This window comes from Symphodus melops (genome assembly GCF_947650265.1).
Source record: "Symphodus melops genome assembly, chromosome: 4".
In the NCBI taxonomy this organism is placed as follows: Eukaryota; Metazoa; Chordata; class Actinopteri; order Labriformes; family Labridae; genus Symphodus; species Symphodus melops.
Window position 1 is genome coordinate 29,506,771 of NC_136694.1, and position 27,165 is coordinate 29,533,935.

The 27,165-nt window shown below is 44.1% G+C and overlaps 1 protein-coding gene and 1 long non-coding RNA gene across 2 annotated transcripts in view; one reads left to right on the plus strand and one right to left on the minus strand.

The window, feature by feature from the left end:
- LOC306822604 overlaps window positions 1-27,165 on the minus strand; it is a 152,473-nt gene that overhangs the window by 69,556 nt on the left and 55,752 nt on the right. The window lies entirely within an intron of this gene.
- On the plus strand, window positions 2,138-12,961 carry ahcy (adenosylhomocysteinase). The gene is made up of 11 exons (XM_079341676.1): window positions 2,138-2,330; window positions 5,401-5,591; window positions 6,930-7,005; window positions 7,344-7,496; window positions 8,663-8,775; window positions 8,907-9,114; window positions 9,230-9,317; window positions 9,405-9,522; window positions 9,613-9,735; window positions 9,941-10,012; window positions 11,824-12,961. Exons 1-11 carry the CDS (start codon window positions 2,303-2,305, stop codon window positions 11,953-11,955), a joined length of 1,302 nt encoding a protein of 433 aa, XP_079197802.1. The 5' UTR covers window positions 2,138-2,302; the 3' UTR covers window positions 11,956-12,961.

Here is a 27,165-nt window from a genome sequence, read left to right on the forward strand (position 1 = left end):
GAGGTGTTTCAGCCCCTCTGGAAAGCAATGTGGTGATTTGAACAGAGTTTTGATGAATGTTATTTTACACCTAACAAAATGCATTTGATCTCCCACAGACTGTTAACTAACGGAGGTTATTTCACGTTAGTGATCAAAGAAAATCTACATTTATTATTATAGTATGAAGTCCTGGTTCAACACACTGATTATACTCCAGGCTGCTCTGATTGACAGGTGGGCGTGGCGTGACGGTTTGTTTGGAGGCTTAAAACCCGCTCCAGCTCTCAGCCTGTCAGAGACGCTGCTTGTCAAAAGGTAAGGCATGCAACTGCTTGCTTGGGGCCCCAGGCCAGTAAGGGGCCCCTCACATGGCTAACAAACTTTAAACCACAGCCTTGTCTTAAAATGTGCACATTTTGCAATGACAGTAGGAAACATACCTAACGGGCTCTTCTAGGGTCTGTTGGAGCCCGAGGCAAACATTCATTGGGGGGCCCCTTTAACCAGCATGTATTATTATTTTCAATGCAATAATGCATGTGACACTTAGCACAGGTCAGGTTGGAGGGGCCCCCCAATAAATATTTGCCTCAGAACCAACGTGCACCTGTCGTGACCCTCAGATCATTGATAAACACGATCTGAGTCACTGTTGTCATTTAAAAGTCTTGATTACTTAAATGTAAAAAAAAAAACCAAGAACAAGGGTGCGTACATCTATAAATGAGATCAGGGCCTGCGTGTGAGGGGAATTCTTTTCATTATTATTGTTTGCTCAAGAAGAAAATTCTGGATTTTATTTCCCCATTTAGAGACGATGTGAAAAAACATGAATGCATTTAACCAAAACACAATTTGGCTGTCATGTATCTGCTGAAAGAATGTGTGAGGACGTTCACCCACAGTGAGCCCAAGGCGATAGTCCAGAGAGGAGACAGTACTGGAGCAAAGGTCAGGTCAGAGGTCAGGGTTGGGTAACAGCTCTTCATACCACACATACAAGCTCACATTTTTCTTTCACAGTTTACTCATCCTTCTGAATGTTGTGGTTTTTCCTGTACTCCTACTTCAACGCAGAATGGACTGTTCAACGTGACAAAACACATTGGACCAACATGTTCAAGAAGGAGTCGGAGAAAGTAAAACCGTTTCCTCTTTGTTCATACTTCAACATCCAATACGCTTCCTATTTCTAAGATTGAATTGCAGAAAGTTGGTTTTGAACCGAGGTCTACCCCTGGGTTGTGTTTTATCTCCCATTCTCCTATTTACACGAAAAGACATGGCCCTGGTGGCCCACCTGCCTGACACCTGTGCTCTGAGAGGAGGGGGGGTCGATTCATCCCAGACTACCCTCTCTGAGTTTTATAATCGCTCTGTGATCAGGAAAGCACCTGAACCTAGAGAACCCCTCTCATCTCCTCCACTTTTAATGTCTGCACTTTGTGATGTGTTTTTATAGTAAGTTGTGTTGTTTGTCTTGTCAAAGCAGAACTTCTGTCACTGTTGGGCAAACTGGACAGTACGTTTTATTTGAGACTATTTCATTTTATTCATTTAATTTACCTTTATTTGTTCTTGAAGAATCACTGAGGGCAGGCCTTAATTTACAGATAAAAAATAAAGACAAAACAACAAAGACAAATACAAAACAACAAAGACAAATACATCGAATATAAGACAAGAATAATAAGCAGCAAAGCAGACAACTACAGTTAATAAGATTTACACTCATTGACCTATGCTAATCATTGTATTGAGTTTCAGGGTGTTTTGTATTGTGTTCCAGGTATGTGCAGCACAAAAGGTAAAGGCTATAAAAACGTGTTTGAAGTTTAATATTGTACACAGTCAAAAAAAAAATACATAAATAAATAAATAAATAATGTTACTCAAAGACTTCTACGTCAAATGTATTCTAAGTGTTGTGTCACACTTTGAACGTACCTCAGTGTTATGAAAGAGAAGATGATACTCAGAGACCAGACTAAACTTGTCCCAAACATTCAATAAGCCCCACCCACACTGAAACTCAAGCCTATCATTGGCCAGCTGCTCGACAACAACCCTCAAATCTTTATCCAATCAGATCACTTCTATGAGGGGACGGGAGCTGTTGCGGCCAATTAGAATTCGGAGCCGAACCTTGTGAACCCGCCCCCCCTCCCCCCGTCGTGTGAACCGGTTTGAATGAGTTTTTTTTGTTGGAGGCCGATAAAAAGCAAGCCGTCATGTGTCGGTCCCTCCCTCTTCGCTTCTGTCCTTCGGCTGGGCTGCTGCAGAACTCTACGTCCCCGCAACAAAACACAAGAAAACCACCATGTCTGAGAAACTTCCCTTCAAAGTCGGTCAGTGTCAACGCACATTTCGTACTTACCGAGCTCGGAAGGTTTGTTGCTAAGCGACCGGTGGCGGTTTGATAGCTAATTTCGCGCGTTAGCATGTTGTACATACATGTAATGTTGGGTTAAACAGGTGTTAGCGATATTTAGCCGTAAAGCTAACCATACAGCCTTTAAGATAAGTGTTAAACAAAGATTTGTAAGTATCTACATGCGTCCTTTACGTCGTTATAGTTTAGGGAAACGTGATAGCACTGCGTAACGGTTAATTTCATTGAACCGTTTCAGGTTAAAAAAGGCCTGTTTATTAAAAGGCCAAAAAACGTCAACTTATCGACACTCGCTGTTCGTTATTTGATCAGATATGAGAATGAATCGACGTGAATCACAGCCACACTATCGCGGAGCGTGGACTTCTCTCCGAGCGTAGACGACGTCTGCAGCTTCTGGGGGTTGTAGTTTTTTTAGAAGAGTCGGAGACTTTATCCTTATGCGGCGCGGGCTGTTTTTGTAAACTCCAACTCCCATGATGCCAAGTTTAGCTCGCGGCCAAGTTTGACTTGGCTTGAGTGACAGGAGCAGGCAGACAGATTTTTGCTCTGTACGCAGTTTGAGTACTGTAGTAATCCCGGGACTGCACGTGGTGTCTGCGCGCGACAGCTTTTACATCAAAAGAAGAAAATGAAAGAAAACAAATGAGATAAAAATGTAATAAAAAGTTTAAAAGAGCCAGTAACTTTAAATCATACGTTTTATACAGACTTAAATCTTGAAGTTTCTGGCTATTTTAAACTATTAGAGTAATAATAGTATTTTTCTATTATGCTGCTGTAACTTTGGCAATTTCTCAGTCTGCGAGATATATAAAGAATTACAGTAACAAATCTTATATTATCTTAAAGTGTTGTCTTCAGTTTATAAATTACACAAAGGGCTCAAGAAATTCAGGAGCACATTAAAGCTATAAAATTGAAATAATTAACACAAAAGAAATGTTTAAATGTACATATAATTGGGGGGAAAAAATCATGAGCAAAATCACTTTTTTTTATTTTATTATAATTTTTTTAAATACTTCCCATGAATATAAAATGTTATTATCTTGTGATTGTTCACATGCTGGCTCTGTGCTGTGAAGCTTCTGGTTCAGAGCAGAATAAGTTGCACAATACCCTGCTGACAGATAACCAGGTCAAAGTCTACACACTCTCTCCCCTGAAGTGTATAGAGTCCAGGTCTGAGACTGCCGTGGTCGACGCCTTCCTGGCATGTTCATTGATGAACTATATTACACATTTACTACACGCTGTCAATTAATTCAAGCTTCTTGTAAGCACAACTCGACTTTTGCTTTTAGATGTTTAAATGTAAACATTTAAAGTTCGAACATCATTCCTGCTCCAGGCATCAAACGTTAAAGAAGAAGGGGTTTTGTCGGTAGCTCTTTTCAGACTGAGTTTCTGAAAAAGCGTTGTAACTAAGCTCAGCCGTTACAAGTCTTTGCACATGTGTATTGATTATGTGATATTGGTGACGCATACACGATTCAGCTGTTTCAATCTCACTTCTATTACTACCTCCAGAGACGGTACAGAGGGGGAATCACTCTCGATCTCTTCTGAACTCGGCCACAGCTTTGGAGCCAGCTGGCTATTTTCAGACGACGGTTCAAACTCAGGGCTCAGTCAGTATTCGAGGATCTCTGCTGCTACAAACTGTTGCTTCCCACTAATAATGAGCGAAACCTTTTTCCCCTCTGCTGGTCAATGATTACACTCTGCGTTCATGACCGGACTGTTATCTGCTCTCGTATGAAGCTATATCAGGTTAGAGATTAATAAAATACTAAACACAACGAGTGGAGACCAGAACTCTTCTGATGCCGACACTTTATCATGCTGCTTGTGCGTTCATATTAGTCCACCTTGATAAGAGAAATACTCGATGAGCCCTTCCATTATTTATAAGTAATAAAAACCACCTCAAGAGCCATAAATGAAGAAAAACAACCAAGTCGTTGTTTGATCTTTATCGATCTTGCTTTGTTCTTCAGCCAGATTATGTAACCTCTGTCTTATTTTAAAAACACTTAGTTCATCTTTGATCCAGCGAACAAGCCATCCGATTCATAAACTAGTGAACAACATGGAGATATATTGCGTGCACACATACTGTGGATGGCTCTGGACTTCAGGCCTTGTCTGAGCTCTCCTCCTCACATCCGTTTATTAAAGGGGGTCTCGCTTGAACCCCCCCAAAGAGGTTCACTCGCTGACTCTGTTGAGTCACTGTGACTGACCTCGGTGTGAACGTCCTAATCCTCTCCTGCAGCAGGTTCATGCAGCTCCGTGCTGGTTCAGAGCAGTTCTCCAGACTGACGCGGCCTGTTTGCACAGGCTGCAGGTTCTGCACGGTGAACGTTCGGGGACGATGGAGGTTTTAACCTGCTGCAGTGAGGATCATTCAACCCAGAACACAGCACGCCTCGCACGCCTGGAAAATGCTCGCTGTGGTGTCGTTATTTAGAAGATGAAGGAGAAAAGTTTGTCTCAGCTGGAAAGTCACAACAACTAATCATTTGTTTTCAGATCTAAATATTGTCTCTTTACAACGGAAATACACTGTTACACTTACATGCTTTATAAGCACAACTCTCTCCTGTCTCCAGTCCTTTACAATCTCTTATAGCTCATAAAAAACTGCAGAAAATGAACAGAGTTACTGTGCAGACAGCTGTGCTTGTCTTTCGTCTGGTAAACAAACAACAAAGTTATCTTGATGTTAAAGAAAGCTGACATGGTGGCGATGCGTAGGAAGCAGGAGTTGCTTCATTTCTAAAATAAGCATCCACAGTGACTGACATGACCTGAGATCTCCTGCAGGATCGTTTCTCTTAGGGATGTGAAGATACTCCATATTATTATTGTTATTATAGTGAAGGAGCTGTGTCTTTACATCAACTCCCCGCAGTCACAGGAAAAGAGGCCGTTCTGTTTGAGAGCGCCGGATCGAGAAGCTCTGCAGGAATAATTTTGTCCTTTTTTTTTTTTTTTAAACCTTGTGCTTTCTCTCGCAGCTGACATCAGCCTGGCCGAATGGGGACGCAAGGCCATCGACATCGCGGAGAACGAGATGCCCGGCCTGATGAAGATGAGGGAGATGTACGGTCAGTCTAAGCCCCTGAAAGGCGCCCGCATCGCCGGCTGCCTCCACATGACCCTGCAGACCGCCGTGCTCATCGAGACCCTCACCGCCCTCGGAGCTGAGGTGACCTTTACCACAGAAGCATGTTTCATAAAATACACTCTTCACCTTCTTTTTTTCAAACCATGGCTCATCTCGCTCCGTCTCACACACACCGTGAGAGTTGAGTCATTTGGTTTAAACATTTTCAGGTTAGTCTTTTCTAAGCGACGTTTGGCTGAGTTCGTCTCTGCGTCATTTGTTGTGTTGAGCCACAGGTAGCATCTGTGCAGAGGAAACGTGTGGTTACTCACACAGCTACATGGCTGCTATCTGTGCTACATGTTTCCTCTCTGGGGCCTAAAATAAGGGATCTGGTTCCTGCACACTCGATATGTTTTCATGTACAGTTAAGTGCTGGCTGTTTCTCCATCTTCTGCTTTACTCCACAGCAGACAAACAAGGTTATGTTTGTGTTTATTAGAACAAACTGCGCCTGGGGGACTCTCTCTCTCTCTCTCGCTCTGCCTCAAGGCCGTGTGTTGTGTTATCATGCAGGTTTTTTATCAGTCTGACCAGGACCGGCTCACTCCTGCAGAGACCTGAACCCGGAGAATAAATAACCTTTTCTGTCCCTGGGAAATGTTTCACTCTCCAGTCGGGAGTTTGACTGCTTGTTCGCTTGTGTCCTGTAGAGGATGTTTAAGTGTGTCACCAGATGCTGGCTCCTGTTTAAATAAAGTTAAATATGTTGACTAAAGAACGTTCAGTAAACTTAGCGAAGCCTCGAAGGAAGTACGGGCTGTGAATCCCTTTAAATGAGGCCTTCACTATAAAGTTGGATTGTATCGTAGTTACAGTAAACGCCTCGCAGAAGTGTGAATTTAATCCAGTAGAAAAGAAAAGTTCTTCGGCATGGTCACGTTTCAACTTTGAGTGGAGGTCATGCTTCACACCGGCTCGATGCAAAAAAAACAGGTTTGAGGCTTGATGACAAACTTCTCTGTGCTTCATGCTGCAAACAGGAGCAGTGCTGTTTAAAAAAAATAATGAAAACATTTCTTGGATCATGCAGGCTAAAATAAAACCGACTAAAAGTCCAAAATGAGGATCGTATTATTCCTCTGTGAGTTAATTTCATAAACTCACAGCATCTGTTTGGGTAACTTCTCGTACTTTTTCATACGGCAGGAAGAGGAAATGTATCACAAATTGTTTTTGCGGACGGTGGAGCGTGTTAGCTCGAGGTTTCAGCAGGACGTTTGGACACGCCGGGTCAAGTTCGAGGTTACGAGATGCAAACCGACAGAAGTTGACTTTCACCCTGATTCTCTGAAGGAAGCCGTTTCTGTTGAAAGGAGTTCATGTAGAGTAACGTGGGGTGTGAAATGAAATGATGAACGTTCTCTTCCCCCTCCTCAGGTTCAGTGGTCCAGCTGCAACATCTTCTCCACTCAGGACCACGCCGCCGCCGCCATCGCCAAGTCTGGCGTTCCAGGTAAAGCACGATGACTCCCCCCGACAGCCTGAGTGCTGAACCATCAGGGACTTTAATAACATCCGGTGTGCAGTGATTGTACGAGGCTCTGCCTTTTATCAGAGCTGTACTTTAGAAGAGGCGTTTTTGCCCCTGAGGCGTTGCAGCCCAACCGTCAGTGTTGCCGCTGTGTCAGAAGGCGGCAGAGAGCGAATGGTGGAGGTCTGCACTGAGGCTCTGACTCACACGGAGAACTCAGAGTCATACTTCCCACTGACAAACTCCACTCACTTATCGTCGGTGATCTCAGCAGAGTCTGAAAGAGACGCCTTCATCTTTTATCTCCGTTCTCTCTGTAGTGTACGCGTGGAAGGGTGAGACCGACGAGGAGTACGTGTGGTGCATCGACCAGACTCTGTACTTCAAGGACGGTCAGCCCCTCAACATGATCCTGGATGACGGAGGAGACCTCACCAACCTGGTCCACCAGAAGTACCCCAAACTGCTGGCAGGTGGGTCTTCATTGTGCCCGGTGCTGTCGGGCTTTGACTGGAGAAAGACGTCAAAGGAAACTCGGAGCTTGAAGACGTTTCACCTCTCCTCACTTCTAAACTAGAAATGTTCAATGTTCTTTGATACTGATCAAGGTTGATTCAGTCGTTGGCACCCAGACATGACTACAACTGAAGAAGAAGTTTATTTATTTGGTGTTGTAGCAAAATAAAGCACAAAAACAAGCAGAGGAGATCAGATGATACAAAACAGAAAAGGCGTCAGACAGCTGTGACAAAATACGATAAAAAAAAAAAAAAAAAAAAAGAATGAATGAAGGGAAACTAAAATATGAGATTTCAGACTCAACAACTGACTACAGTTAGCAAAGACATAACAAAACTATATATATATATATATATATATATATATATATATATATGTACATGTATATATATGTACATATATATATATATATAGCCCTGAAGAAGCCTTTCTGAGGAGAGGTGAAACATCTCAAATCAGTCCAGTGAGCAGTTTGTTGTTGAAAAGACGTTTCTCAGATATTTTTTTTTTTACACAAAACTAAAAAAAAATTGCAAATAGTTTGCTTTAACAAGCTGTGTCACTCATTTTCAACTGTCAGTGCACCTTTTTGCCCACTAGATGGCGGCAGTGCTCTGACAGGCTGCTTTGAGCTGCACCTGCTGTTCAGTTTATGAACTTTAAGTTCTGCAGATATTAAAACGTTTCGTCGCCACACCGGAGACGTTTTTGCCCCTGAGGCGTTGCAGCCCAACCGTCAGTGTTGCAGCTGTGTCATTGGGCGGCAGAGAGAGAGAGACGGGTGGAGGTCTGCACTGAGACTCCAGCTCCCATGGAGGACTCAGAGTCATACTTCCCACCAACACGTGTGCGTCTCAGATTTGATCACCTGACGTTTTCCTTCATGTATTTAGAAAATGAATGTGGAAGTTTTAAACTGTGGATTCCTTCAGTTTTGAGGGAACGTGAACTCAGCAGGGGAAAATAAAACTCAACAGATTCATGATGGGCTCCAAAGGGTTCAATTAAATCCGTTAAAACAGCGGTAACTTGTCAGGATGTTCAAATCCTACGTCCAGAATCATTTTTCTCTACGCGTTTATAACCTCAAGGTTTTTATTTTATTTTTTTTAATTTCCAGGAATCCGTGGCGTGTCAGAGGAGACGACCACAGGCGTCCACAACCTGTACAAGATGTTTAAGAAGGGCGAGCTGAAAATGCCCGCCATCAACGTCAACGACTCCGTCACAAAGGTGAAACACTTTTAACCCTTCATGTGGAACTCAAACTGTCAGCTGACTTCCTGTTGACCTTTATGACATCATCTCCGTCCTCGTCCTTGAAATGTGGAGTTTAATCCGTCTTCTTCTCCTCCTTCGCGCAGAGCAAGTTCGACAACCTGTACGGCTGCAGGGAGAGTCTGATCGACGGCATCAAGCGAGCCACCGACGTGATGATCGCCGGAAAAGTTGCCGTGGTCGCGGGATACGGCGATGTGGGCAAAGGCTGCGTTCAGGCTCTCCGTGGGTTCGGAGCTCGCGTCATCGTCACAGAGATCGACCCCATCAACGCCCTGCAGGCCGCCATGGAGGGTAGGTGGTGCCGAGCCGAACGGGGGTCTGTTAGGACCAAGATCGGGAACTTTGAGTATCATCGAGAACGAGCGAAGGACTCGAGTTGAAGTATCCTCCCTCCCTCTCCCCGTAGGTTACGAGGTCACCACCATGGACGAGGCTTCCAAGGAAGGAAACATCTTCGTCACCACCACGGGCTGCGAGGACATCATCCTGGGACAGTGAGTTCACCCGCTCGTTTTGAACGCTCTCGCAGGAAGTGTCTTTGCCCGCACGATGACGATGACGTGATTTTCATTCCCTCGCAGTCACTTCGAGAACATGAAGGACGACGCCATCGTCTGTAACATCGGACACTTCGACTGTGAGATCGACATGGCCTGGCTGACCAAGAACGCCGCCGAGAAAGTCAACATCAAAGCTCAGGTGGGAAAAATCAAAAGTCGTGAAATCAGACGGCTGGTTTTCACTCCTGTCCTGTGAAGTTTGACGTCTCTGATTCCTCGTCCTTCGCAGGTCGACCGCTTTCTGTTGAAGAACGGTAACCACATCATCGTCCTGGCTGAAGGCAGGCTGGTGAACCTCGGCTGCGCCATGGGACACCCGTCCTTCGTCATGAGCAACTCCTTCACCAACCAGGTATCGTAAAACTTCTGTCAAAAACGATGCCGAGAAAAATGCAGGTTTTTAGTAACTTTAAGGTCTTTCAAAGGTTTTTTGATGGTACCAAAATAACACCTGCCAAGCGTAGACGCACTGCAGGCTGCTGATTGGTCGAAAGTGTCGCAGCTCTTCATATATGACCATAAACGACCATCATGGTCTTTTCTTCCTTCCCTCGCAGGTTCTGGCTCAGATCGAGTTGTGGACGAACAGAGAGAAATACCCCATCGGAGTCCACTTCCTGCCCAAGAAGGTGAGAAAGCTCAGTGTGATGGGAGAGTTTACTGTAGCTCACAGCGCTCACAAAGTGTTTTTCTTTTTTAACTCAAAGTGAGAGATGAATGTCTGAAGAGTGTTTGTAAAGTAAAAGGTTCGACATCTCTTCAAACATCCTCCGTTAAAACCCGACTTCCAGTCATCAAACCATCAACGACTCGAGACGTTTACAGGAAGGAGTTCAGAAATCCTCCGCAGTGACATTTAGTGAAAGAAGTGAGCGTTGTTTCTGATGTGACGCCACACGACGAGGCGTCTCCAGGAGGTTTAACAACACGCCACAGGCCGACTCGATCACACGGGGATCCGCTCAGTCAGAGGTCGTGTTTCGTCCCGCCGCCGACGGCCTCGCTCCCCCTGCACTCGGCGCCCTGCGTGTGAGGTCAGGCGGCCTTACACAGCTGCGAAATGAGCACGTCGCTGACTCGATGTGGAAGCTAAATTTGTTTCGGCGTTTTTTGGAACTTCTAACAGAGACGGTCCTCACGGCGTCTTCGTATCGTTCACGCCGTTTTTTTTTTTTTTTACAACTTTTTGAACTGAGATCACACGAACACTGAAGTCAGAAGATCGACTTTCCCAACAACCCGGGGAGCTCCTGAACGCAGCGTGCTCCGAGGTCAGCCTCGCTGGGTGAGCTCTCCCGTAAGAGGTGGAATGCTTTTCTCTTCTCCTTGAACGCCACTCGGAAGAGATGGAAGCAGGAAACCTCCACTTGGACGTTTTTTTCTTCTTCTTTTTTTCAAGGATAAAGGGCTGAATGTGGCGGCTTAACCACAGAATGTAATATCAGAGGAGGAGGGTTCACGTCGAGGACAGGCATTTTTAACTTCTCGAACCCGAGCAGAGATGCAGAACAGAGCGAGCTGCTGGTGACCGAGACGGAGCGACTGTTTGTTTTGAACTTAGAAAGCTTAAAAAGACGGCGGCTGTAAAAAATCGTGAGATTTGAAGCTTTGAAGAGCGGGCGTTTTTCTCCCAGACTCCTCCGTGAGCCCGTCTTTCCTTCTATGGCCAAAACAAAGCGTCACATGTTCAAGCTGGAAAGCTTGGAGACGGACTCGCCGCTGAACCCACGCAGGCGAGTCAAACAGACGACGTTTAATTCTCTGAACACACAAAAGAGCGGGACGCGGCGCCCTCAGCAAGCGGGAAAAGATCGAGCGGCAGAAGAGCGTCCGGTCCACTCCCAGAACGCAGCGTGCACGCTCCATGTGGGAATGTGGGTGCTGTTACGGAACGCGTGGCGTCGGCGTGCACCGGTGCCATTTGTGTGTATTTAAAAGAGCAGCGATGCCGTCGTTCATTTGAGGACGTTTCCTGTTTCTATAAAAATCGACTTCGCCACAAAAAGTCCTCGAGTGGACGTGGACGTGGAGCGCTCGACGAGTATTCTTTCTACTCGCTTGATCCGACGTCTTCCTCTCGTCCAGTCAGGAATTTAAAAGATGTCGGAGAAGAGGAACGTTAGCGTTAGCGTTAGCTTTCTCTTCTTAATCCATGAAAGAAATCAAAACGAAAGGATGAAAAGCTGCTGCAGGTTATCTGTTAGACCAACATGTGCTGATGAATCTTTGTTTAGGAGAAGAGATGACGAGTGTTCAGGTTTAGTCCTTTTTTAAAAACAACAACAGTCAAAGCATGATAATAAGGCCACGGTGAGATTTCTGAACAGGAAGTGACGGAGGGGAAACAGTGATTTTGAAATGTCCTGATGTTCAGCATGAAGAAGTTTCTAACCCAGAACTCTCCCGCCTCTCTCTCTCTCTCCCTTCTTCGTCTCCACAGTTGGACGAGCAGGTAGCAGCCGCTCACCTGGACAAACTCGGGGTGAAGCTCACCAAACTGTCAGACAAGCAGGCCAAGTATCTGGGTCTGCCCGCCGAGGGGCCCTTCAAGCCAGACCACTATCGCTACTGAGCCCCCCCCCCCCACAGCTGAGGAGGAGAGAGGAGGTGTGGACCGGGGGGGCGTCGGCGTTTTGTTGGCTGTGAGCACTCGGGGGAGTTCAGCTCGTGCGACCAACCGAAGACATTTCAGGGACACAGAAATGATTGTTTGACCTTTTTTTTTTTTTAAACGATGGAGGAAACTCTGCAAATGTAGTTAAAATCTGACACCTTCTTCTGCTTAGCTACCGTGAGATCAAACAACAATCTGCCACACAGCTGGAGCAGGCTTTTAAATCCAGTGTTGAGCCGTAGCTTCTGTTTTCTATTTTTTCCTTTTTTTAACGGGACTTTTCAGGAAGCTGCAAAAGACTTGTAAAAGATTCCCTGTCTCAGAAACACACTTCTGTTTATCATCATCCCTGAATCTCCCCCGTGTAGGTCGCGTCACCTCCATCGAGCTTCACTTCAGCGGCCTTCGCTCTTCCTTTCTCATCCACGCCCATCGAGGGCGGCAGCGGCTGTTTTTTTTTTTGTTTTTTTTCTAAGGGAGTTTCTCTCTCGTCGTCCGTCATTCCCTCTCCATTTCATGGAATCAGAATAATCCCTCATGATGCTTTTCTATCTTTGTGAGCTCTTCCATGGCGACGTGAATCAGTGTGTCGATGAATCGAGGCTTGAAGTGTTGAGCGGCCTTATTCCAGCGTGAACTCAAGTGTACTTGAACTGTGCCAGAAAACGCTCAACATGCTGCAAAACAAACCAAAGCGCGTCATGTTTCTGCCTCACTTATTAAAGTCTTATCCTTTCTTTTGAAGCATTTTTTTTCCTGTGATTATTTGACTTAAAGGGCCAAAATATGTGCAGCGCTCCCTCCTCTCCCCCCCCCCCCCCCCCATAGGTCCTTTAACCTCTCTCTGCAGCCAATCAGGACGCAGTACGAGAGGTGGAGACGGTTCTCGGCGCTTTCAGCCTGAAGTTTAAGAGTTCAGCTGTTTGTGAAACGATGGATTCATGTTGAAACTGAGAAAATAAAACATGAAGAAACACGTCGAGTCTGAGTTATTTCTGTTCTTCTTGTCCCGGGGTGAATTCAATAAATAATAAATAAATAAAAAACTTTATTGGTCTCTGGGGGTCCGTTCAAAGAAGTGATGACACTCTTTGAAAAAAGATGGATGGAGAAATTAAAACAGGCTTTTATTTAGTTTTCATCAAGCATTAAATCTTTGCACTCACTGAGCAGCTGTCCCGACACGGACTCGAGACGACGTCATACGGCAGGTTTGAAAGGAAATACGATCTCGTGTTGTGGACTTCTGTTTGCATGCTGACTCTGTGGTTCAACATCAATCGCTCTGTGGAAACTGGAGTTTCACTGGAGCAGTTGGAGCTTTTGTTCAGACTGTCAGAATCTGATCTGACCGATAAATTCAAAGTAATCCACTCTGCCTGTTCGTATTGACATATTGCTGTCTTTGCAAATGATGTTAGCTGCATAATTGCTTGTGTGAGAGACACAAAGTGTAAACCATGTATTATACTAAAGCAGGGGTGTCCAAAGTGCGGCCCGGGGGCCATTTGTGGCCCTTGAGTGTATTTTTTGTGGCCCTTGACTTCAATCGAAGAATCAGAAGATTTTGGCCCCAGGCCTCATCAGATGGCATATTTCATTCTTTTTTTTTCTTTTTCATGTTAGCGAGGGAGACCTATAAAAGCCTGACTATTCTTTCCAAAAAATTCGAACACAACAGTTTCCCACTGCAATTACTTATTTATTTTATTTACATTATTTTTTGAAGAGGTCAAAATCCCAAAATTTCCTTCCAATATTTAAAAAAAACAAAAAAAAACCCTGTGGCCCGTGAGCGATTCTAACGCGACAATTTTGGCCCGCAAGAAAAAAACTTTGGACGCCACTGTACTAAAGAGACATTTTAAATAGTTTTTAAATGACCTTTATCTGTACACAAATCTTTTTAAAATGTTTTTTAATTCAATTACAATTTCCCTCAAACGTCTGCATTACTGTGTCGCAATAGTGACACAGGAGAATGTAAACAAACACACTGAATTTATCTCTGTTGGAGTTTTACAAGCGCTCAACATGTGTCATCCTTGTACACAAAAATTAGATTTGCAGGTGCAACATGAACGAGGCCTGTGGAGTCAGCAGGTAACCTGACAAGAGCGTGTGTTTGGACGCCGGAGAACCCGGAGAGAACCCCACGCCAAGCACGGGGAGAACATGCAGACTCCACACAGGCAGACGGGGATTCAAACTGGGAACCTCCTCACTGTGAGGAAACGGCACCAGCAGTTGCAGCTCCACCGTTTTTTTTGATGTAGTGAAGTTTATTGATGGTGACATATCAAAGGGTTTCTCCTGTAGTCGATTCTGGGCGTGATGGATGCGTGGATCTGGGTTTCTGCAGGCGGAGAAGGGAGAGCTCAACATGCAGAGTCCAGCTGTGTGTTTGGGCACATAAAAGACGGCACGGTGATTTGACATGTTCAAATGAGAGCGACTCAAAGGCCGTGATGGAAACGGGCAGAGCTGGACGCATCGATTATCATTCAAAACGTCCGTCCAGAAAAAGACCTGCTTCTTTGAATCAGGAGTGACGTGCTGCATTAGAGCGATACAACACAACAGATAAACATCACATATTGACATCCCTCCACGTACTTCCTGATACATCAGCCCTCCCTTGATGTTAAACTGATCCATCTTGGAGACATTATATTGAACAGAGTGCATTCTGGAGCCACGCTTCTTAAAGAAGCGTTTCAATCTGGGCGGCATTACTGAACAAATTCTCTCCCGTCTAAAAGCGTCCCGGGACGTGTGACCTCCTGTCAAGGCTGTTCAAATGTCCTTGAATGTGTGTGTGCAGACGTTTTAATGTGGGCACTGGTTTAGTCTGTGCAGGAAGGAAGAGATCATTTCAAGCTATTTAAACACTCCTTCACTCTCAGAAAAACCGATCCTGGACGAGAAGGAAAACACAGCAGGGTCTGATGGCCAAAGCAACAAAGATAAAGATCCAGTTCTGTTGTAAAAATATATTTTCGAGAAACGTTGGATCGGAGCGCGGAGCCTGTAGAGGTACTGTACGTTTAGTAAAGGAAGCTGCTGTTTGGATTTCAAATCCAAACAGGCCGGGGTTCCCCAGCAGCTGAACACTGAGATAAGATCGCCTCCTTCACAAGCCCTCCAGGCGTCCGTCAGAGCTTCCATCTTATCATAAAAATCGAGTTAGCCGACTAAACACAGACCAGATGTGAGAGCAGCTGATCTGACACAGATGTTAAGTATGTTAAATCCTTTTTTTAAAACATTTTTTTATTATAGAGCCGCTCTCAAAGTCCTAAAAACTGTTTGCATCAAAACTCAGAGAGGACGTCTTCAAACCTCGATCACATGTGGCGACAGGGAGGAAGCTCAGCCCGTGTGATCCAACATAACACGAAGGATAAGACTAGAAACATAAATGATCTAACAATCCAAAGACGAGGAAGAAGTTATATCTGGACTTTATTCATCCGCTCAGTCGGTGGATATCTTCTAGAAAAAAAAGAAAACCGAGAGAATGGCTTTATTTGTGCGACACGATTCAAATGTGTTCTGTAAAGCGCACAAATAAAGACAATAAAATATAGAACAACAGGATGCCAGGCGTTCACTTCTGTAACTACGGTGGCTGGGAAGTGCAAAGTAAAAATTACAAAGTGTGAAACATTTTGACATTTTAATAAAACACATTGACAAGCGCAGAGACAAAGTTATAAACGACAGAATCTGAAAGAAAAGGGACAAAAACAAGAAGTGACTTAAGTGAGGGGTCCTTTTGTTTGTTTTGGCTTGAAGACTAAGCAGATCATTTAATTGTCATTCCTTCAATTGTGTGTTAATCATATTACAATATGTATAAACATGAGTTGAAAGACGGTGGATACTTCGAAAGTTTGAAAGAGTGAAGAGAGTCAAACGAAAAGCTAAAGTGAGTCGTCTGGCTCAAATTAGATCCACAAAACAGGAAAAACACAAACAAAATGACATCGCTCACTTCCTGTACTTGGTACGTTCCCTTTCTGTCAAAATCAGCCGTTTGTAAATGTGTTTGTGGACTAGAGATATTGTAAATTTGTCTCATTGCTGGTAAAACTGTTTCACATGTTGTTGTTTTGCTTTGCACTTCCCAGCCACCGTAACGTACAGTTAAAAACAAGAATCATCTAAAAGAGCTTTAGGAAAAAAAAAAAAAGAAGCGAAAAAAGTCAACAGAACGTTTTTAAAAAAGGAGTTTCTTCTCCCCGGTCTCCATTCTGGAAATCCTGTCTCAGTCTAACTTCCTGTTTTAATTCTTCATTATATCCTACTTCTACTCAAATGTCCCCTTTCCTCGTTCCTTCTTTGTTTCGTTACACTCTTTGACCAGCAGATGGCGGTGCACGGTTCCTAATGTCAGTGTGCAGCCTCCTGTCCTTCCCTGTTACATACCCATTTAAAGATGTTTATTATTGAACCTTTATTAAGAGGAGAGGGTCATTGTGATCGTCTTTATGAGTGAAGAGCACGACACAACATGAAAACTGAAGAAAAAATAATGAATTCATGCGGAGACATCTGCAGCAGATGTTCCCTGAAATGACCTCTGAGCACCAATCCTCGGACACGTGTTCTCCAAGAATCAAATCATCAATGCTAAAATATTCAAATGCCAAAAGTTTTGGACGCCCCTCGATTAGCCAGATATGAGAGCAGTTATCAGGTGAACAGGTGTTGCAGCGATGGAAGCGGGCAGTGGAACTGCTTCAGATAGAAGTGATTGTACCCGAGCTAAAAAGCCTCTGCATGTTTCTAATAAGCTCCAGCAGCAGAAAGCTGCTCAAACTAGGATCAATGTTGGAGATGAAACATGGAGAGAGGTTAGAACGCAGAAAGCTTTACAGACCCATGCAGAGCTGGCTAAACACTGAAGCTACAGTGTCCACCACATGCAGAGCTGGCTAAACACTGAAGCTACAGTGTCCACCACATGCAGAGCTGGCTAAACACTGAAGCTACAGTGTCCACCACATGCAGAGCTGGCTAAACACTGAAGCTACAGTGTCCACCACATGCAGAGCTGGCTAAACACTGAAGATACAGTGTCCACCACATGCTGAGCTGGCTAAACACTGAAGCTACAGTGTCCATCACATGCAGAGCTGGCTAAACACTGAAGCTACAGTGTCCACCACATGCTGACCTGTGTGAGAGGATGGGGGGGAGCCAGCTCTCTGTGATGATTAGAGTTTAGACTGCAGTACTCATTTTAAACACTAGAGTTACATACTGCTCCTTTAAAATACCATTTGCATTAATCTCTAATTTACAGATTCTACATATTAAACATGGAATCACCGGCTCCTTACCAGCACATCATTCCTCCTTCTCTCTCTTGTCCTGATTTAAGATTCCCCTGACTGTCCTTCTCTCCAATAAAAGCACAAAAAATACATTTTCAATGACACTAAAAGTAAAGGGGGGGGGGGGGTCTGGATTTCCGGTTTCCGTTCCTAGAACAATTGTGTTGTGTCAACAGATATCAAAAGACTGTTGCCATAGCGACAGGACAAAATCATCGAACACACGCTTCATGCAAACACGACAGAGCGCACAGCCAGCGAGGTGGACTCGGTGCCTTAAGCACACGAGAATAAACTAAATGATTCGATCCAATGAGCTGAAAATTAAAAACTTAAATGTGGCTGTATTCGGAGAGTAATGCAGTGACAACACTTTTTCTGCCCTGCGCCGAAGAACTAGCTGCTGCTCGTCTTTACAGGACCTGTGGCTCAGTCGAGCTGAGCAGCGGAAAATGTGTCATACATGTTCGAGGAATGAACATTCGCCCATGACGCCCCAACATGTAATTGTGTATCTAAACGTGACCAGCTGAGGAACTTTATTTTCTTCTTTTATGAAACACCATCGAACCCTTCAGGGTCTTTTTATAATCTGGCTTTTCTAAAGAGACACCTCAGACTGTCACTTTAATAAAATAAACAGAGTCCAGTTTACAAAGCTTTTTAATAGAAGCTGGACTTTAACGCATTAATTACGATTAATAAAGTACAAGAAAATAATGCATTACATTTTTAAAAAAAACATTTAATCACAGTTCAACTCATAAACTGAACTGTTTGTGATTGCTACTCGATAGCTCCGCGCTAGCTTAACGCTAGTTTAGCGCTATCTTATCGCTAGCTTAACGCCTGTTTAGCGCTAGCTTATCGCTAGCTTAACGCTAGTTTAGCGCTAGCTTATCGCTAGCTTCGCCACAAGTACAAACAAGAAGCGTTTGCAGCCTAAACTCGACCAAATGACTGTCTTCAGGACCAAATTTAGCAATTCAACGTCTGATAAACTTACAAATTCACTCGCTAAATTGATTGCTCTGGACTGTAGACCACCATTAGTGGTAGAAGATAAGAGGTTAGAAAATGTGCTCAAGGTAACAACGTGTGATCCAACTTTCCAGCTGCTGTGCAGAAAAACTATTTCAAGATCCAACAGCTTTATGAAACTGAGAAGCAAGTAACACTGCATGCAATATATTCATTCATCCACCAAAATCCATTTAGATTGAGAAGTGCTGCTTTTTAGGGCAAATATTGTGATGCACTTAAAATGAAATTAATTAGAAAGCCCTAAATTAATTCGTTAAAATGTTTTAATCGAATCCCACCCCTACTCTTTAACAACTTTGAATAAAGTGAAAAATATGATCAGATGATGGAGGACAAAGCATTCTTGGCTTGCACCCTTTGTCCTGCTTCTTCTCCGCTCTTTTAATGCTCCCTTCCTTCCTTCCTTTTACTGGAAATGTTTAAAACACAGATCTGTTTTTGGGGTTCCAGTGCCAGAGCCAACAAACGGAGATCTGTTTGACTTTGCAGCGCCTGTAATGAGTTGAGCAGCTCGTGGGGAAAACACAACAAAGAGAGAGTGGCTGTGTGAGATCATGTAAATTGTCAGAGTGCATGTGTTAGTGAAAAAGATCAATGAGGTAAATGCAGTTTGTACCCCCCTTTAATGCAACAACAGGTTGGTCATATTATCTGAATGAAATCTTTGCAGCACTCTGCAGCTCCTGAGACTTAAAACAAAGTGATATCTTGTCACATTTCAGTGTTTCTTTTTCCAATGCACAACTATCGGGTCAACACCAAACTGTAAACAGACGTAGTTTAGTGTTCACACACACACACACACACACACACACACACACACACACACACACGAGTCCTGAAACCCCCTGAAGTGTTCAGAGTGAGCTGCATGCATGAACTTAAACAGACACATTTTTCACCCTTTCACCTCGAGCCAATGGGATGAGGGCGATCATATCCCGTTACTGCACGCGACCACTACGACCTCCGTGCACGTAATTAAACGGCTGCATTACGTTTTCTGTTCCTCAGCATGTTGTTCCTTTGTTGATATTGTGATTGCATTGATAGGAAGGCAAATACTGTCATTATAGGGTCGTGTAGTGGACTCAATTGCTTTGTCAGCTACTTCCGTGTTGTTGTTTTGTTTGTTTTTGTTTGTTTTGAGGAAACCTTCCTGCCCCCCTTCCGTCTGACAGGGAGATTCTCCAGCTGTGAGGAACACATGTGAACAGCTCGGTCCGGAGAATCTCTGGAGCATTCCTTTTGAAATGATCTAGCTTTTTGTGAAAACGGCTCAAGTGTGCAGACTTTTAGCCGTCTTCAGCTCAAACGTTGTTATCGCCAAGACAGTGTCTGGTTCAGTCTGTGTTTTCAGCAGCAGATTTCTGTAAGCAGGCTCTGCTAAACTCACTTTGCACTAAACTGTGTGATACTGATCTGCAGGCGGACGCAGTGAGGGACTCGCTGTGTAAAAACAGAAACATCTCGCCACTAAAGAGTCAAATAAAAACTCCTGAAATATGAAAAGGAACGAATGTGACTGAATTGTTTTTCAAATACCAAATCAGCAAAAGCCTGCAAACATAGTGAAGCCTTTTTATTCTGGAGTCTGTTTAATAAACATGCAGATAATAACCGCTTGACTCAGTTTGCATGAGTGTGTGTGAGTAGACTGAAAGGTTCAAAATCTTTATTTTTTTTATTGGTTTAGTCCAACAGGCATATTTATTCTGGAGTTTGGATGACATAGTGTAACGGCCACCTTAATTTGATTTGGTGTTGTGCTGCTGCCCTCTTGATATCAATAGGTTAATTACCTGGTTAAATAAAGGTTAGATTAAAATAAATAAAAGAAGACCAAGGAACTGGTCTCCTCATTTCCCTCCACACATTTACATCATGTTGTTCAAGGAAATAAAGGACCAGCGTGGTAACCATGAGCCTGTGCCGAGTTCTTTGGAAACCTTGGCATCAGATTCAAAATTGGCACGTCGTAAAAAAAACCAAAAAAAAAAACAGTTGTGATGTCAACACTTTAAATGGATCTAAAACTCTCTGCAGACTCGTCTTTAGTCCAGGTGCTTTGTTACCTCCCAGGTTCTGTTTGTGCAACCAGCAGGCGTCCTGATCTTTAACCAGGGCCAACAGACTCATTGTTCAGCCACCGTGCGTGTAGAAATGCTGTGGTGCGAAATCGTCTTCAAACAGGAAGTGAGGAGAGATCACGGCGTCCAGCAGAGACTGAACGTCCTGCCAGATTAGCTGCGAAGGAAAGTCTAAACGAGAAAATGAAAAATGTACAAAACGTTTGACTCACGTCATGAAGACTCAGCGACGTTTAAAGCTCTGAGGACGAAGATTTCAAACACAAGCGTTTCTTTGAATAGAAACTTAAACTGAAGACGTGTCCAGCGAAGATGGACCAAGGTGTTTGCCTCCAATGTGCGGGCAAAGAGTCCCATGCAGGGCCTTCCACGCAGTCTCGGGGGGGTGATGAGTATGTGGGAGGGCTTCGCTCTGCCACGGCTCACCAAAACGTGGCTCACCGTTTCCACAAATCCGCTGCCAAGATGTTGAAGTGCAAAAACACTTCACTGAAATGAAGCGACCCAGGATCTCTTCCACATCTGACATATTCGGATTTAAAGCATCCTTGGGTCCCTTAAAAGAATCCAGACAAGTTCAAGATGATTCGACCCCTCTCACCCTGCACATCTCCCCCCCCCCCTTCTGTCTTTAATTTTTAAGTTGTATATTATAAAGTTCAATTTTTTTCTTATATTTTATTATTTAAGTTCTTGCAATTTCCGCTTCATTTCCTTTGTTAACCCTCTTTTAATGCACCAAGACAAATTCTTTAAATGCACTGCAACCCCCCCCCCCACCACCACCACCGATTCTGATGATTAATTCACGTCTACTCACGATGCATACATCATGAACATATATGCATGTAAACTGCTTTTTCTCTGTAAGATAGAAATCAGACATCAATCATGCCTTTAAAAAACATAAAAATGTCTAAATTGTCTCGTAAACTTCACAGACGACCTCCAACAAAAACTCGTGACCTTGTGAATGCCTGGATTTACTGACAGCATGCATTCTGCCTGGATCAGAGGATTGAAGGGTTTTAGATATTAAGCTCAGGGGTTCTGTTTCTGTGTAAACTATTAAAATTTACAATAACACCCCGGAGCTCTGCACAGGCGGATTTGTTCTGTTTTGATAATAGATATTGTGGGGTTAATAACATGTGAGTGGAAATAAAGAGCTTATTCCATTAAATCAGAAAAAACAACAGCGCAGCAGGATGGTTTCAATCAAGCTTCAGCAGCGTTTCGCAGGTACAGTGTTCTGTGTTTAGGTTCTGACTGAACCAGCCGGGGTTGTAGATCTGTTTTATAATCTCACGCTACAAGAAATTCTGGGAATATTTGAAACTCAGTCGGATAAAGAGACATTTTGTTCTGGTTCGCGCATAATAAAAGGAGACATATGGTTTTAATCTGTGGAAGCATTTTATTGCTCACTTCTTTGCACAAAGATTTCATAAATCGTTGTCCCACAGACACTCCTGAAAAATAATCCGGAGGATGGTTTCAGGAGGACTGCTCCGGCTGCGTTCACACATACAGCTCCTCCTGAAAATATCCGACATCTTTCAAAACGTTCCTGAGTATTTTGATGAAAGGCTTTCCTGACCGACTCTCAGTCTGCACTTCATTTCCCGTAGACACACACACACTCTGCGAGTTATTGAAAGAGGTTGTTCAGGATGTTGACCTCCTGCTGTCTTAATCTAACCAATGCATCAGATGAGTTGTCCACTTGCATCCAATGTAGAAGTCTGTCATGGTCAGTTCTGATCCAGGTCCTGCCTTGTCTTAATGTGACACATCGGTATAAACCATGAACAGTCTACGAGGGGTAGAACCAAGAACCCTTTCTACTGGCTTATCCCTCTTACTGTATATACAGATATACTTTATATACAGATATACTGTGTATATAGATATACTGTGTATATAGATATACTGTGTATATAGATATACTGTATATACAGATTTGTATATATAGCTATAATAGTTTGAAAAGAACGAATCGGCCAATTGAAAATCTTGTATCGGTCCACAAGCTCCTCCTCTCTGGGTTTTGTTTCTCAGATGGGATTCGTTGGAAGTATAACCCAGCTCTGTCTCCTCATTGGTCCGTGCATATTCATGAATTAATTTAATTAAGGCGTCTAACTAAGACAGGAAAACGTCTGCAATCAAAACCTAAGATGCTAAAGCTCCTCCTCTTTAATATTATTAGAGGGCAGGATGATGCAGAGAAACTCCAGTGCTTCTTCCGGTCCCTAATTTTGTCCCAACCCCCAAAAAACGAAAGCTAAAACTGACAAAACACATGTGGTATGGTGAGACATGTTGACTTGTAAGTTTAGAACAAAAGAAGGACGGCTGTGGCCCAGTCGGTACAGTCGGTCGTGGTTCCATCCCCAGCTCCTGTCCTTGAGCAACACACTTTACCCCGAATCGCTCGAGCTGCTTCATCAGCATCGCAGCAGCATCGACCGTCAGTGTGTGAATGTGTAGGTGTGACCTGCGGCGTGAAAACGCTTTGAGTGGTCGGAAGACGAGAAAAGAAACAAAGACGCTCGAGTCTCTTTATCAGTGAAGGTTCTCAGTAATCCGGGTCTTGAAAAATCCAGACACAACTCAGTTTGAAAGATAACAGAACTCCTCTTTAAAGGCTGTAACTTCATTTAACCCATTAAACCTAAAATCCTGTCTACCATCCTCTGCAGGGGAACACACTGGAAGAGGACTCACACTTCATTCTCGCATGATTTATTTTGAAGTATCATGAATGTTGTCAAACGTTAAATGCATGTTTGTGAGTCCCAACTGGATCAGCACTTAGTTTGACTTTTCATTGGCTACGAGCTACGAGCTACGGGCTACGGGCTACGAGCGCTCAACCAAGTTTCCTGCACAGAGACCATAAACTCCTTGGCTGAGGTAATAACGAACCGTAAAGGTTTACATGAATCCGTCGACCCTTTCAGGCTAATGCTGAAGGGACTCATGTCTCTCTTAATGGATGTGGACTCACAAACAGGTCTGCATGTTTTTTATAGGCCGAGTACACCACCATTTATTATGCCTATAGGCCTCTACTCACAACACGCCAGATGTTAAAAGAAACACACGGCAGCAAAACCAATGATTGTTTTGGAGTATTTATGACTTAAGGTATCTTATTAGTTTGAGTTTATTTGAAATACATGTAAGAACAGGCATGTACGTATTTAGAGAATAAATTCGCCTTTCAGGGCAAATTAACTTTATAGGTTTTCATTACAGCGTTGCTTTATATCATCGTGAAAATCCATTGGAAAGCCTTTTTAACTGCTTACGTGTTTCTCATGTTTTATGAGGCTTTTGGTGAGTTGAATCATGTTAGCCAATCCAAAGCAGCCTGTTGGAAACCGCACTCCTGCCAACAGTGTCCGAGCGGGTTCCCGTTGACATCAATCTCACGAGAGTTGGAAGCCAGCTCTACCTGTGCGAGCGCCGAGACAAGCCGCTAAACTGGAAAATATGAAGTCACTTGACTTGTGACAGATCACCCACGCTCGCAGCGCGTCACGCCGACTGTGAGTGTTGAAGTTTTACCAGTTTCCTGTCAACACCAGGGAGGCCGCTCAATGATGACCCAAACGTCTGCCTCATGACCCAGGAGGAGAGCAGGATTTGTCCAGTAGATTCTGCTCCTGAAGGGTCTGGATCTGATTGGACCAGAGAAGGTAGGCGGGGCTTTGAAGGCCGTTTTGGACGCCCCTGGGTTTGCCAGACATGAGAGCAGTTATCAGGTGAACAGGTGCTGCAGCGATGGAAGCGGGCAGTGGAACTGCTTCAGATAGAAGTGATTGTACCCGAGCTAAAAAGCCTCTGCATGTTTCTAATAAGCTCCAGCAGCAGAAAGCTGCTCAAACTAGGATCAATGTTGGAGATGAAACATGGAGAGAGGTTAGAACGCAGAAAGCTTTACAGACCCACGCAGAGCTGGCTAAACACTGAAGCTACAGTGTCTCCACATGCAGAGCTGGCTAAACACTGAAGCTACAGTGTCTCCACATGCAGAGCTGGCTAAACACTGAAGCTACAGTGTCCACCACATGCAGAGCTGGCTAAACACTGAAGCTACAGTGTCCACCACATGCAGAGCTGGCTAAACACTGAAGCTACAGTGTCCACCACATGCAGAGCTGGCTAAACACTGAAGCTACAGTGTCCACCACATGCAGAGCTGGCTAAACACTGAAGCTACAGTGTCAGGTTAGAACGTCTTCTTTTAATTATAATAATTATGAATTGAGAAGGCGTCCTCTGATTTGAATTAAAAATACGTCATGACTGTGTCCAACACCGAAATCCAGCGACTTTGACTTCTTTAAATATTGTGATTATGATGATCAGCCAACTTTTACTTTTAGCATGATAACTGGCACTTTAGCTACATGTCTGTTTTTAGTGTTGGATGCACTGATTGTCCATCTTTCTTTCTGCATCTAATTAAAAAAAAGAAGGAAAGAATCCTGTGAAGTAAACACTGAAGAAGAGTCTGTTCTGTCTGTTTCTGATCTATGACAAGCTGCAACAGATGGATTCAACCCTTTAATGGATTTTAATTTCTAATCCACAAAATGTTTTTTTCAACCCTCCTGTGTTAAAGTGAAAAAAAAAAAAAAAAAAAAACAGCCTGCCAGCTTTCCGGAAATGAAGCATGAATCTGAGTTGTTTTCCTGCGAAGCTTCATCGCTCACGCTCAGAGGAACAGCAGTGCGTCGTGGAATGCGAGCCGTGTGGTCGGATGGCGCTTTAATGAGCCACGCGGGTCTGGCAAGTGTCCTCAGACAGATCATTATTCCCTCCCCTTCACGACTGGAGTCCCTCACGTCTTGGCCGTTCCTGGTGACCCATTCTGCCCAAGAACAACTATCACAGAGCGGGGGGGGGGGGGGGGGGGGCTTTTTCTTTTATGTGATAACAAAAGAAACAATGTTTTGAGATGTAAATTGAAGGCAGACCTTGGAACATGTTTTGGCTCATCGGTGTAATTACGAGAGGGTCAGAAATCTAATGAGCTGTGTTTGAAAAGAGAGACACATTTTCTTTACTCCTATTGTCTTTGATATGATGAGCTGATTGGTGCGCTTTTCATCTGATGACTCCCAAATCTTTTATGAGGAATTACATATGGCTCGTAAAATTCCCAAATTTAAACCCAGTGACCTCTGACGTGACACATGCTGTAGGACAGGGGTGTCCAAAACGCGTCCCGGGGCCCATTTGCGGCACTTGGGGGGGGATTTTTTTTTTTGCGGCCTGGAAGACTCCGAAGATTTTGCCATGAGGCCTCAATCAGATGGCATATTTTGTAATGTTTTCTATTTCATGTTAAGCGAGGGCTGAAAGATGTTTATAAAATTGAAAATGTTTATTACATTTTATGTTTTTGTTCTTTTTCTTTTTGAAAAAAAAAAAAAAAAAAAGTTCATGTAGTCTACTCCCCGAGGACGCCGAGGTCCTTTTAAGGTCTGCAGGCCGAGGATGAGGATGCGGCGGTTGTGTTGCTGGGCAGCAGGCCGAGCGTCGCTCACTCAACAACCTGATCTGCAGCCATGTTGTGAGTGTGGATCTGAGCGGAGTGATGAAAGAAACATGAAACCCAGATGATGATTTTATCACGACGTGTCATCAGACACAGCGATGCCTTCATCATCCTCCGCTTAACCCAAGTGCAATTTCTTGTCTTTTTTTTTCCTGGGATCTCGCGTGTGTTTAAAACGAGTTCATGAGTTCGAGGTGCATCGTGAATGAAATCACTTCAGATCCCGCAGAGACCGGAGAAAAATTAAACAAATCTGGCGCCGCTCATGACAGGCTGTCTGCAGATGTTTGAGTGCCAGCTAAATGAACGGGTCGACCGCTTTTCAATCAAACAGGTCGTCAAGCAGTCTCACCCTCAACTTTTAAAAAATCAACCCCTCTTAAAAAAGAGCCTGACTCACACAGTGTTCTCGTTTTTGATTTCTGGAAATAACCGAAGACACCTTGAGACGAAATGTTTGACTTTATTTTTGAGACGCTGGAGCGTTATTAACTTTGGACGTATCCATCCCAAGTCCAGGAATATTCCTCCCTCGCCCGCGGTTGAACACGAGTTCCTCTTTTTTACTGTCCGTGTTTCCTTTGCATCTGTTTCTTTCATCCTTCGTGGGTTTTTTACCTCCGCGGTGAGAGTCGTTGATCATTTTGTCAGGTACATACACTAAACTCCTTCGATGGTTCATAATGACGCTGAGCTGACGGCTGCAGGCGGCGGCGGAAACGGTCTGTTTTCGTAAAAAAAAAAAAATCTTTTGGTCTGACTCTGACAAAGAACAGTTCATAACTCACACACACCTCGTCTGTTCTGCGATTCTCCCGATCCATAAGCTCGGCTACGAACTGTCTGTCGTTACCCCCCCCCCCCCCCCCACACACACACACGGACGGCTGCAGGGCGGCCTGTTTGCATGAGGTTCTGCCGTTTTCCAAACACACGTCATTCCTCGTGCTCATGTCGGTGTGTTGCACCGATATCGACCTGATCGGAAAGTAAACAATCTCAAGTGTAAAACATGCAGTGAACAGTATCCACGCAGACAACTGACTGTTGTCATGGAGACGGGAGGGATGTGCAGGCACTCCCAAGCACCTGGAAAACCCCCCCCCCCCCAAAAAAC